The sequence below is a fragment of the Oryctolagus cuniculus genome, chromosome 20 (assembly GCF_964237555.1).
Source record: "Oryctolagus cuniculus chromosome 20, mOryCun1.1, whole genome shotgun sequence".
Lineage (NCBI taxonomy): Eukaryota > Metazoa > Chordata > Mammalia > Lagomorpha > Leporidae > Oryctolagus > Oryctolagus cuniculus.
This window is the reverse complement of record NC_091451.1, coordinates 26,329,610-26,341,940: the sequence shown is the minus strand read 5'-3', so window position 1 is coordinate 26,341,940 and position 12,331 is coordinate 26,329,610. Positions and strand designations below refer to the sequence as shown.

General features: G+C 38.5%; 1 protein-coding gene and 1 long non-coding RNA gene across 22 annotated transcripts in view; one reads left to right on the top strand and one right to left on the bottom strand.

Moving 5' to 3' along the window:
* LOC138847228 (uncharacterized) overlaps positions 1–12,331 on the bottom strand; it is a 90,498-nt gene that overhangs the window by 33,519 nt on the left and 44,648 nt on the right. The window lies entirely within an intron of this gene.
* The window catches only part of CEP128 (centrosomal protein 128), a 475,965-nt gene that overhangs the window by 444,337 nt on the left and 19,297 nt on the right, over positions 1–12,331 (top strand). For all 20 annotated transcript variants that reach the window (XM_070065330.1, XM_070065327.1, XM_070065329.1 and 17 more), the window contains 2 exons: positions 2,719–2,796; positions 5,434–5,547. In XM_070065330.1, the coding sequence (XP_069921431.1) occupies positions 2,719–2,796; positions 5,434–5,547 (192 nt within the window). The remainder of the gene's footprint in view (positions 1–2,718; positions 2,797–5,433; positions 5,548–12,331) is intronic.

Below are 12,331 nucleotides of genomic sequence, written 5' to 3'. Positions count from 1 at the left end.
TTCTGATCCAGCATCCTGCCAGAGTGTATCCTGGGAAGCAGCAGATGATGACTCAGTTGGGGTCCCTGCCACCCACGTGGTAGACTCAGGTGGAGTTCTGGGCTCCTGACTTCAGCCTAGGCCGGCCCTGGCTGATACAGTCATTTGGGGAGTGAAACAGTGGGTGGAAGAGCTTTCTCTCCTCTCCCCTTCCCTAATTTCCTCCCTCCATTTCAGATAGATAGATAGATAGATACAAAGAACATTTCAAATAAGTAAGTGAGATGTTTCTACCTTTCTCTCGGTGATCATATAACAAAATTAAGGGTATTAAGAAATAAAAATACTGATTTAAACATGACAAAACTAGAAGACATCTATTACCTCAAGTTGCAAAACAATGAAATATTATGAAATGACTGAACAGAATAGGTCACACCCAAATTCCTACCAAGTGGGTAATGGTGGAAAGCAAATATCATTCACCTTGCAGAATTCTGGCTTTCGAGTGGAGTGATTGGAGTAGTTACTACAGAAAGATGAGGTGGTACTGGTCACAAGCTGATCTGTCAGTCTTCATCCCTTGTCGCTCCCCCTCTTCGTGGAGGAACGACACTAAACCCTGCCTAGGTTTGCTATCCGAGTCACGGCACCATTATGTCGCTCCCCCTCTTCGTGGGGGAACGACACTAAACCCATTATGTCGCTCCCCGTCTTCGTCTTCGTGGAGGAACGACACAGGACCCTGCGCTGTTCTTTTGTCTGCTCGGCCCTCCCCGGGTTTGCTGCTGGTTCTTCCCGGGTTGGCTACCATCCCTTCCACCTCCGTGGAAGGGCGGTTCCCCCTGCCACTTTCCCCACTTCCGCAGGGGAGCGGCACACCGCCGGCCGGCTCTCTCGGGGGCTGCACAGGTGTTCCTTCAGATAGATGTTCCTGGTGCATGTTGTCTCTCTCCTCCTTTATAGTCCTCTTCCACCAATCCCAACTCTGCTACCCACACGCCGAGTACGCTGCTCTCCTCCAATCAGGAGCAGGTCCTGCTGTTTATTGGTTGAACTGGAGGCAGCTGTGTAGAAGCTGTTTCCTCCCTTCTCAGCGCCATATTGTGGGAGAGCAGATGCATAGAATAAGTCTTAATTCCAGTAACTTAGTCTAGTCCGAGTTGCTCCCCACAATCCCTGTACCTCCCCAAACCCAAACCCTGTGAGAAACGTGACATAGATGTTCTGGAGATACTGTGTTTGTGAAGCTGTGGAGTGTAAATGCCAATCAGAGAGCAGCCCCTCTTTTGGAGATAGGAAATTCCAATAGGATGGTGAAATGGGAAAAACTGAATGCCTTCTGATTAAAAAAAAAATCCTATAGTCTCATAATTTATAGCCTTCCCCTGTTGACCTCCTGCTCAGCCTACAATTTATTTAATTCTCAGAATAGATAATTAATGCAATGCTATCCATTGGCTATTAAACCTGAAGTCTTGCAGCTTGACAGAATAGAATCTCTTGTCCCATTTGCATGACATCAATATGGTGTGTGGCTCTCCTCTGTCCAGCAATTATGCCTCCCTGAGTATATGGCCTCTTACATCCTCATGATGAGGCTAGGTTGACAGAGGAAGCACACAGACTTCTTACTTGTCTGAGTCTGTTAGTGACACACATGCGAGACTTATCTTTTAATTCCACTGTTTCCATGAATTCATAGTACACAGTCTCTGGTCTCAAATTATTCTCTCAATTAATCTCTTGTTTCACATTGGGTTTGAAATAATTTCTAAATCATTCCTTTTCAATGTTTGTATGGGTAAGTATAATAGTGACAAGCTAATCAAAGACTGCATATAATAAGTTATTGATTCATAATCAGCAGGGTCTTATGTCCCTGTTTTAATTTTGGGTATTTCTTCCCAAGTCTTCAGCAAACCACTTCCCATTTCCTGTTTAAGATAATTGTTTAGAACTCTTTTCAGGCTGGCAAATGTGGCATAGTGGTTAAGGCCTCCATCTGCGATGCCAGTGTCCCATATGGGAGCCAGTTCAAGTCCCAGTTGCTCCACTTCCAATACAGCTCTCCAGCTTCATGCCAATAACTTGGCAAAAGCAGTGGAACATGGCCCAAGTGCTTGGGCCTGTGCCACCCATGTGGGTGATGGGTATAAAGTTTCTGGCTCCTGGCTTTGGCCTTGCTCAGCCCTGGCCATTGTAGCCATCTGTAAAGTGAACCAGTGGATGGAGGATCTCTCTCTCTCTCTCTCTCTCTCTCTCTCTGAATTTCAAATAAGTAAGTTTTTGTTTTGTTTTGTTTTGTTTTGTTTTGTTTTGTTTTGTTTTAAATAGGGCTCTTCTTTTTAATGGCAGCATTTGGGAATGTCTAATAAACTGTAGTAAGTAACTGCAGATTCATCTATTATAGTTTATTTCTGATGTTTGTTGAAGCAGGTTCGTAAACTAATATTGATATGCAAGTGCTCCATAGGAAGTTTAATACATGTCAGATGAAAGCAGTTATCCCAGAAGAATCGTTATAGTTGAGTCAATCTTGCAAATATATCTCATATACTTTTTGAAAGCAAGCGATTCTTTTGATTTAAAGAGAAAACATGTAACTATATATCTGTTATTTGATTCTCTTAAGTGTACAGTTTGAAATACTTATACCAGAGGTATATCTTCATTTCATATTTGCATTCTGAGAGCATTAATTATTTTTTATAATATTTGGTATCTTTTTTTTTCCAGAGTACCCGAGTGGCCTTGAACCATCTGGAGTCTGTGCCTGAGAAACTGAGCCTCCTAGAAGATTTCAAAGACTTCAGAGTGAGAAAAAGTTGGCTTGTCTGTTTTAGTATTTTTGTCTGAGTGAGAAAACTTGACATCTTCCTGATGTGCAAAGAAAATTGTAGGGAGGCAAGAAGGATCAAAAAACACTGGGGGCTTTTAACACTTCATCTCATCAGAGTTTATTAACAGTTGTGAGGTCAGGATTGAAAATAGCAAAACTTGTTTTCTGTTAGTGCAGATTAGAAAAAATACTTTTCCTGCTATTAGAAACTCTTTTGTTCCCCTAAATCTTTAACAATAATTTATAAAAACCTAAGAATTAGCTTTTTTGATTAGCCATTTTAATTTATGTGTTACCTTTTTTAGAAATTGCTGCAGTACTGTTTGTTTTAGAGATAGGATGCTTAGCAGATTATCCCTATATTATAACACATGTATTTAGATTTACATAGTTTTAGATTTCGTATCACATCCCATTTGTTGCTTGAGCTCTAATCACAAAACATTTTATTATCAAGCCAAATTAATTGTATATTTAGATTTACATGCTAACCATTTTAGAGATGCTTATAGAAGAGTTACGTAAAGCAAATAAGCCTGCCATCTACTTCTGCCAGACAAGGTCTAATCCAGGATGCCTGTAGATGCATATACTTGTATAATATACAGTGTATGTAATTTCTAATTTTTAGGATATTTTATTCAAGAAGCAGAGAGAGAGATTGTTCATCTACTGGTTCATTCCCCAGATACCTGCAACAGCCAGGGCTGCTCTAAGTGTCCCCATGGCTAGCTTCTCTTCCATGAAATGAGAACTTGAACACTGTTATCTCCATGTTTCCTGTTCACAGTGACTGACATCACTAATACATATGTAAAAATATATTGCACATTTCACATGCATATTTCTAATATTTCTAATATTCTAATATTTCTAATATTTCTTTTTTTTTAAAGATTTATTTTATTTATTTGAAAGAGTTACAAAGAGGTAGAGACAGAGAAAGAGGTCTTCCATCCACTAGTTCACTCCCCAGACGGCCGCAACAGCTGGAGCTGTGCCAATCCGAAGCCAGGAGCCAGGAGCTTCCTCCGGGTCGCCCATGCAGGTGCAGGGGCCCAAGGACTTGGGCCATCTTCCACTGCTATCCCAGGCCATAGCAGAGAGCTGGATCAGAAGAGGTGCATCCAGGACTAGAACCGGTGCCCATATGGGATGCCGGCCCTTCAGGCTAGAGCGTTAACCTGCTGTGCCACAGCGCCGGCCCCAGTAATAATACTCTTATTGATGACTCTTGGTGCAAACCTTACCTTACATAAATAGGCTTGACTGTTTACATGTTTAACGTGCTCAAACGTCTCTCACCTCCTCTATCACCTGTCTCTACCACCTCGTCCCTTTACCTCTCCCTCCCTCCGTTTTTTACCTCATTTTGAAAGTGGTTGCACTTTATAATCCCACATTTCAACATTAAATATTTGATACAGTGGAAAGGTAATGCCACTGGGTTACAACCCACTCTGCCACAGATTGCCTGCTTCTAGACAAATTGTTTGCAACTTGCCTGGACTTTAGGAGTTTTGTCCATTTTTAAATAAAAATGACAAGTATGGAATTCCAGTACTCCTTCAAACTTGGACATTTGGAAAGTTTAAGGTTCCTTGGGAGTATAAAAAATACTAAAGCCATATATGACTTTTCTTACATACCAAAATTAGTTACCCTCATTTTTTCCTATTTTCTCCCTAACTCAAAAAAGAATTATCTCAATAATTGGGTATAGAAACTATGCTGGATTCCTTCCTCACCCAAAAAACAAAAAGGAAAATAAAAAGGATAGCCCTGGGCATCTTCCTTTCCATAATTTCTCTTTTACCTGAATCTTTCTGTGATTACAAAGGTAAATGATTTACCCTTAAGTTTAAAAATTTTCCATAATAGAATATTGTTTGAGCATAATTAAGGAACTTAATTTTAAAGCCCCTCCCTTTATTAACTAAGAGAATATTTTAATGCCAAGTATAGAACATCCAGAAGTACCTGGCATCATTAATGACCATCTTTGGACAACTCAAATCATGTTTTTCTTCCAGGTAATTGGTATCATTCATTCCTCATTGCTTTGGGTACCAGTTGTGAGAAAAATCCAAATAAAACCAATGTGGCACCTGTTTAAGATTTATGTTATTTATTTGAAAGGCAGAGTTAGAAAGACAGAAAGAGTCTTCCATCTACTGGTTCACTCCCCAAGTGGCTACAACAACCAAGACTGGGCCAGGCTGAAGGCAGGAGCCAGGAGCTTTTCTGGGTCTCCTACGTGGGTGCAGGGGCCCAAACACTTGGACCGTCTTCCGCTGCTCTCCCAGGTGCATTAGCAGGGAGCTGAATCGGAAGTGAAGCATCTAGGACTCTAACAGGTGCCCATACTGGATGCTGGTGTCACTTCCTTTGGCTTTACCCGCTACACTACAATGCTTGCCCTCACTTATTTCGTTTCTATGGTAGCATCCACATTGACCATTTTCTTCTCTTTCTTTGGGGGCCAGTTTTTCCCTCATTTATTTCTCTAAGTGCCTGTAATTACTTATTCTCTACATGTTGATACTTTCTTACTCTGGTTTCAAGCACTAATTTCTTTTGTGCCAGTTTAGACCCTTTATTGTTTTTTCTAGGATTCCTGCAGTTCATCTGAGAGAATTGATGGAAGATTCTCTAAATCCATGTCTCCCCGACATTCTCTTCAGCAGCGCCAAGATGACACCAAGTACAGAATCAAAAGCTTCAAGGTAAAATCCTTTATATACATTTTTAGTGTTTGAGCGTTATCCACATTTAAATCTGTAACATCTTAGTTAGCTCCTTCAGTGTTTGTGTAAGGCCACTTGTGGAAGAAAATATTTTCCTTGATAGGTGGAGTAGATTTTCAATTCCTTGGGAATAGAAAATAAAACTCCAAAGACTATACTTGGTACTTTTTGCTTGGGAACGCTGCCTTAATTAGGCCCATGCCACTGTTGCTCAATGTATTGTTCATGTGTGGGAACTGATGCTGCTTAAGAAATCCAGAGCCAGAAACCCCTGATCATTTGGATGGTCAAAGTCTTAATGTAGACGCTTGCCCTCTTCAATGTGTAAGTCCAGACACTTCCACACTGTATTTTCCCAATAAGTCAAGTATGTATACTGCATTGTAAACTAAAGTCTCCATATTCTGTTCAGTCTTTATTATTTATTTATTTATTTTTATACTTCAACTTATTGTTCATTAACATGGATTTAACACAAAAGTGGGAAGATTGGTCATACTGACCTAAAGCATATAATGTCTTAGGGCCTGCCCAGTGTTCTTTCAGGGTAAATCCATTTGGCCTTGCATAGTTCTTAGCCTAGAGCAGAGTTTGTCAAATTCAGCATTACAGTATTTGGAGCCAGATGATTCTTTATTGTAGAGGCTTTCTTATTCATCATTGTAGGGTGTTAAATAGCATCTCTGGAGTACACTCTCTGGATGCCAGTAGTATCCTTCTTCTCTAGTTGTGACATTCAGAAATGTCCCTAGACATTGCCAGATGTCCCCTGGAGGGCAAAATTGCCCCACATTGAGACTACTGACCTAGAGAATCCATCTATACTTTAGCATGCACTTAAAGGCAATTAAAAAACAAAAGCTAAAGATCTCTAGCTTTTTTACATTCCTACAAACTTTTGTATGTATGAATATTCATCACATTGCATATATTCACTTATTATAGCCAAATATAATTATTTCTAAGAAGCTTCTTCCCTCCTCTGAATTTAATTGGATAGAATGCTCAATGGATGTGAAGACAGTGCTCATTTCCATAAGTCCTCCTTAGCATGCTGAAAATGAGTGCTATGCTTCTTCCATCCAAAGCAAAAATTAGCATACTATGCCACTTTATTGATACCTTACTGTGAAGGGGGCATCTTGTGACTTTGTTCCTTTTCACCTATATAGATTGGTATTATTGTCATGACTTTGTTGTCTCCAACTGCAATTTTTTAAGTTCCCTAAATCATCTTCCAAAATTCCTATCAGGTCTCATATACTCAAAACATTTCTGCTTAAAAAGAAATACAAGAGTTAGGCAATGTGAGCTAATGATACTTCTAATTATTGGGCAGATATTAGAACAAGGTACACATGTTGCTATTTTGTAGATGTTGCATGCCTTATATGCATTATCATATTTAATTCTCACAGAAATCCCATCAGGGTGGCATCATTTATTTTTCCTTTTCTACCGTTGAAGAAAGCAAGGTCATAGAGTAATTAAATGGTAGAATCAGTATTAAAACCTAAATCTCCCTGCCCTTAGTAATCTATGTCCTTGAACATTTTGCTATTGCATAATGAATTTAAACCTTGAATACATTTTCTAGAAGTCACCAAATGTGGGACTATATTTTTAATATGTAAAACTCCATTTTCTGAAAAATACATAACCATACAACATGCCTGTTAGTTCAACAGAGGTCTTGATGCAAATGAAACATTTAAAACATTACTTTTATTTCCCAGTATGGTTAGATTTGGTGTCAGGTGAATCAGTACTATCTAGTGGCACCCAAATTGCTATAAATCAACGCAATTTCCATAACTGCATATGGCAAAGCTATGAATGTTTAACATGTTCTGCAAGTAATCTCATTGGAGTTCTGTTTAAAATTACACTTGCAGCTGAAGTGGAAATCAGGCCTGGTTCATAAGACAGTCCAATACTTGGCAAAATGAGAAATAAGTTTGAAAATTTTCAAACAGGATTGCAAGAATAGAATAGGCCCCCAGAGCACATTCTATTGTGCCATAGCTCTACATTATTGCTGTTAACCATTTAAAAACATTGATCCATCTCAGCAATGAATATATAGACTATCACTATATATATCAGATACCTAGCCTCAAAAATGGAAGTTATCTAACACAAAACTCATGAGAATATGGCACTTTTTGTAATCATTGGAAAGAAAATATGAGAATACATTTTTGCCCACTGTAGACGTCAATGGTCATTTGATTAGCGTTTTTATGAAAATGAGTTTTATGAAAAGAAATAGAGGGGGTAATTTCTAAAGAAGCATGAGCTTAGATTGTGAGAAAGTTGTGTTAATCATTTCTTGACTTTGAGGATAATCAAAAGAGCTACCTCTGTTTAATCACAAACTTCCTGAAGAAAATGCTTCAAATAAAGAGAGCAGGACCCCACTTACCGTATCAGTTCCAGAAGTCATTACTTCAGCAGCTACTGGATTCCCTCACATTTTGCTAAGACAGAGTTCAAGGATAAAGCATACTACCGGGCCTTGAGTTCATAGGTTTGACTGAAAATGCAGTTCTAGGAAATCAGTGTAGGATGCAGTTTAGTTCAACAAGCATACACTGTGCAGCCACCATATTGCAGAACAATGCACTACCTGTCGGAACTAGCGATAGGGGTTGAGGTGGAGGATGTAGAAAACATGGTCTTTATGGAGGGACTAGTTACTTGGTCATCTTAGTTCTAATAGATAATGTTTGAACATGTGTGCTAGAGCAGAGGTCAGCAAACTGCCCACGGGCCAAATTTTGCCTGCAGATGTTTCTGTAATAAACTTGTATTGGAATGCAACCACACTCATTTATTCGTACATTGTCTATGGCTCTTTTTGCATCCAAGAAGAGTTGAAAAGTTTGTAACAGAAACCATATGGCTCACAAAGCCTAAAATGTTCACTTGTAGCCCACCATAGAAAAAATTTTGCCATCCCCTGACTGAGGAAAAAATAGCAATTTTTTCTTTCTTCTTTTATACATTACGTGAGATATTTCCTCTTCATTCACCAGTCAAATAAATACTGAGCAAGCTCTTTGGGAAGTCATAGTACTTGCGCCTTCATTTAATATTTTTTGATTGCCAGCTATTGTACTTTCTAGGTCCAAGGTACTCACACAATTAGCATTTTTGGAGCTTTTGTCCTAATTAGAGTATATTCATATTTGTTTTTTTTTCTAAATGCAGCATTTGACAAATATTTATTAGGTTTCCATTTAATATTTGAGACACTGTTCTAGGAGTTCAGAAGAATGGCATAACAATAGAAACCCATTGGCAACCCTTAACAATTTCAAGCCTTCACACAAACAAATGTAGTGCAAAGGAGAAAGGGATAAATGTGAAAAAGGTGGCCTCAGTAAACCACAGTGGAGGGTCAGAGGAGAGAAAAATGCTCAAGGGCCTTTTGAAAGGAAGTTTGTGATGACAAGGTACACAGAAGTGGCTTATCCACAGCTCAGTCTGGAAGGGGGTCTTTATAAAGTTTCAGTTGTAGAACTCTGTAGGACTGTTGACAGACAAATGACTTGGAAAGCAGAACCATGTTGGCAACTGGCTTCTCTCATGTTGCTGCTGTAGTCAGAAAGCAGTGAAACATCTAGCATGACCACACTGCTGCTGGAGGAAAGGGTGAGCAGGAAGTGGGCAAGTCAGGTTCTCTTTCGATCCAAGGCTAGAGCCGCTCTCCTGCTATTCATTCCTGTACCAGTCACCAGGACAAAATGATCAGATTTCTAGAAACGTGTCAAAATTTTGAATAGGACCAGTGCCCACAATTCTGAGAGCATAATATAATATTGTACTAAAACTAGCCAAATTAATTGGACAATGCCTGATCTAAAAGTTTGCATTTGGAGTTCAACTCAAAACTGAATATAACACATTTTCACTGTCTCTGTGGACAACAGAAGCATTTCATGGCCTCTCGCTCATCAAGCCTAATTGGGTTTCTGTAGGACATACAGTCTTCTGTCCCAGCTGTTTCAAATAGAACAGAATGTCCAAAAGTCAGCCAGTAACAAAGCATTGCTAATTTGAATTCATGGAGAAGTGTGGTTTTGTCCAAAGAAATCCCTGTTGGTTACCTTTATTCATACAAACTATATGGTTTTAATTATCATTGGAATTTTTTTACTCAATTCACAGAAGACAGTTTTTTTTTTCCCACCCTCTTTCCCCCAACAGAAAAATGAGTTTTAGCTTCTACTTAAAGAGTTAGTATGCAACTTATTTTTAAAGAAGCAGATGTTTTACAGAATGAGATGAAGTAGGTGAGGAGGTGTTGATGATGGCTTTCAATAGAGTTTATGAAGATAGAGACTGCCAAAGCCCTTTGTCATATTTGTTCAGTGTGAGCACATGTGTGATAAAAATACATATTTTCTCTTGGAAGTCATTCCTCCCTCGTTGAATCCCTCTGTGATTTGCTTGTAGCTAGCTCATGGCAATTACCATCTGAAACTTTTTCTCCCTTGTCACTTAATTCTGTCTTAAATTGACAACAGTAGCACCTAAAACACTCTATGGTACTACTCAAGACTGTAGGTGATATGCAAACATTTTCATTTTAATGATTATAAAATCCTAACTAGTGTATTATTCATGTAATTTTACAAACATTGCTTGCTAACCGTAATGGCAACCATGGGAGAATATGAGGGCACTTTAACCCTACAAGACCCTAATTATATCATTGATAGCCACCTTTGCCTGTGGTTTGATATGAAATCATATGTGAACTGCTATGCAAATACAACTTTGAGCTTTCTGTCATTCCAACAAATTTGCTATTCTTTAAGCCCATGCCATATAGAGATTTATTTATTTATTTTGAAGATTTTTCTATTTACTTAAAATATAGAGAGTATAGACCGATAGAGAGATATTCCATCCTCCAGTTCACTTCCTGAATGCCCCTAACAGCCTGAGCTAGGTCAGGTCAACGCCAGGAGCTAGGCACTAAATCCAAGTCTCATTTAGGTTGCAGGGATCCAAGTACTTGGGCAGTCAGACAGTGGTTTCCCAGGCGCGTTGACAGAAGGCTGAGTTGGAAGCATAGCAAACAGGACTTGACCCTGCCGATATGGGATGCTGGCATGGCAAGCAGAAGGTTAATCCACTCTGCTACAACCCTAGCTCTGTATATAGAGATTTTAAAATGTGGGGTTAATTTTTTGTCTAAAAAATGACAAAAATTATGCATATTTATAGGTTGCTATGTGATGTTTCATGAGATGTATAAACTGTATAATATCCAGAGTAAATATATTCATGCTTTCAAGCATTTACCATTTCTTTATAGTGAAAACATTACAAAAATTTTATATATTATAGTTGTAATAGAGCAATGTACAGTCAATTAACATTATCTGTCTTCACCTACTGTGCAGGAAAATCCCAGAGCTTCTTTCTCATATCTAACCATAACCTGGTACCTGTCAATCAACCTTTCCTCACCTGTCTGTCTCCAGCCTGTGGGAAGCACCATTATATTTTAAGTTTAGGTGAGATCAGCTCGTTTTTAGACTCCACATAGGAGCAAAATCATGGGGTAATTTGTGTTTCTGTGCATGACTTACTTCACTTAACATAATGGCCTCCAGTCCAGCCATGTTGCCGCTGACAAGATTTCATCCATTTTTTTATGGCTTAGTAGTGTTTCATTGTGTATACACATACCACATTGTCATTATCCATGTGTCAGCTGATGGGCAGGTTGTTTACATTTCTTGGTTGTTGTGAACAGTGCTTCAGTAAACATGATAGTGTACATGTCTCTTTGAAAAATTGTTTTCATTTCTCTTGGATATATATCCAGGAATGGGATAGGTTGATCCCACAGTAGTCCTCCTATTTTTAGTTTTTGAGGAACCTCCCTGCTTTTTTCCCTCAATGGCTATACTATTTTACGTTCCTATCCACAGTGCACAAAGATTCCCTTTTCTTTACATCCTCACCAACATCTGTATCTTTCTCTTTTTAATAATAGCAAATCTAACTGGAATGAGATGATAGCTCATTGTGGTTTTGATTTGCCTTTTCCTGATGATTAATGATGTTGAACATTTTTTCATGTAGCTGTTGGCTATCTGTATGGCTTCTTTTTTAGAAATGTCTGTTTAGATCTACTTCCCATTTTTAAATATTTTGATTTATTATTTTGCTCTTTAGTTGTTTGAGTTCCTTATATATTCTGGATATTAATCCCTTTTCAGATACATAGCTTGCAAATATTTTATCCCATTCTGTAGGATGACTCCTCACCCTGTTGATTGTTTCCTTTGCTGTGAAAAAACACTTTTGTTTATTGAAATCCTATTTGTCTATTTTTTGAATTTTAATTCTTTTGATTTTTAAATTTTATTTTATTTTTACCTGATCCAGAAATCCTTGCCTGTGCCAATGTCCTAATGTATTTTCCCCAGGTTTTCTAATAATCTCAATGTTTAAGATCTCACACATAGGTCTTGAATCCATTTTGAGCTGATTTTTGTGGATAGTGAGAGAGATGGATGTTCTTGGATTCTCTTTATGTCTCCCTTATATCTGAAGTATAGCTTTGCTAGGTGCAGTATCCTTGGCTTGCAATTTTTTTTTTCCTTTCATTTCTGTAAATGTCTCATTTCATTCCCTCTTAGCCTGTTGGGTTTCTGTTGAGAAGTCTGCATTCTGGCAGATTGGACCCCTTCATGTGTGATTTGCTTCTTTTCTCTTGGGGCTTTGAGAATTCTCTCTC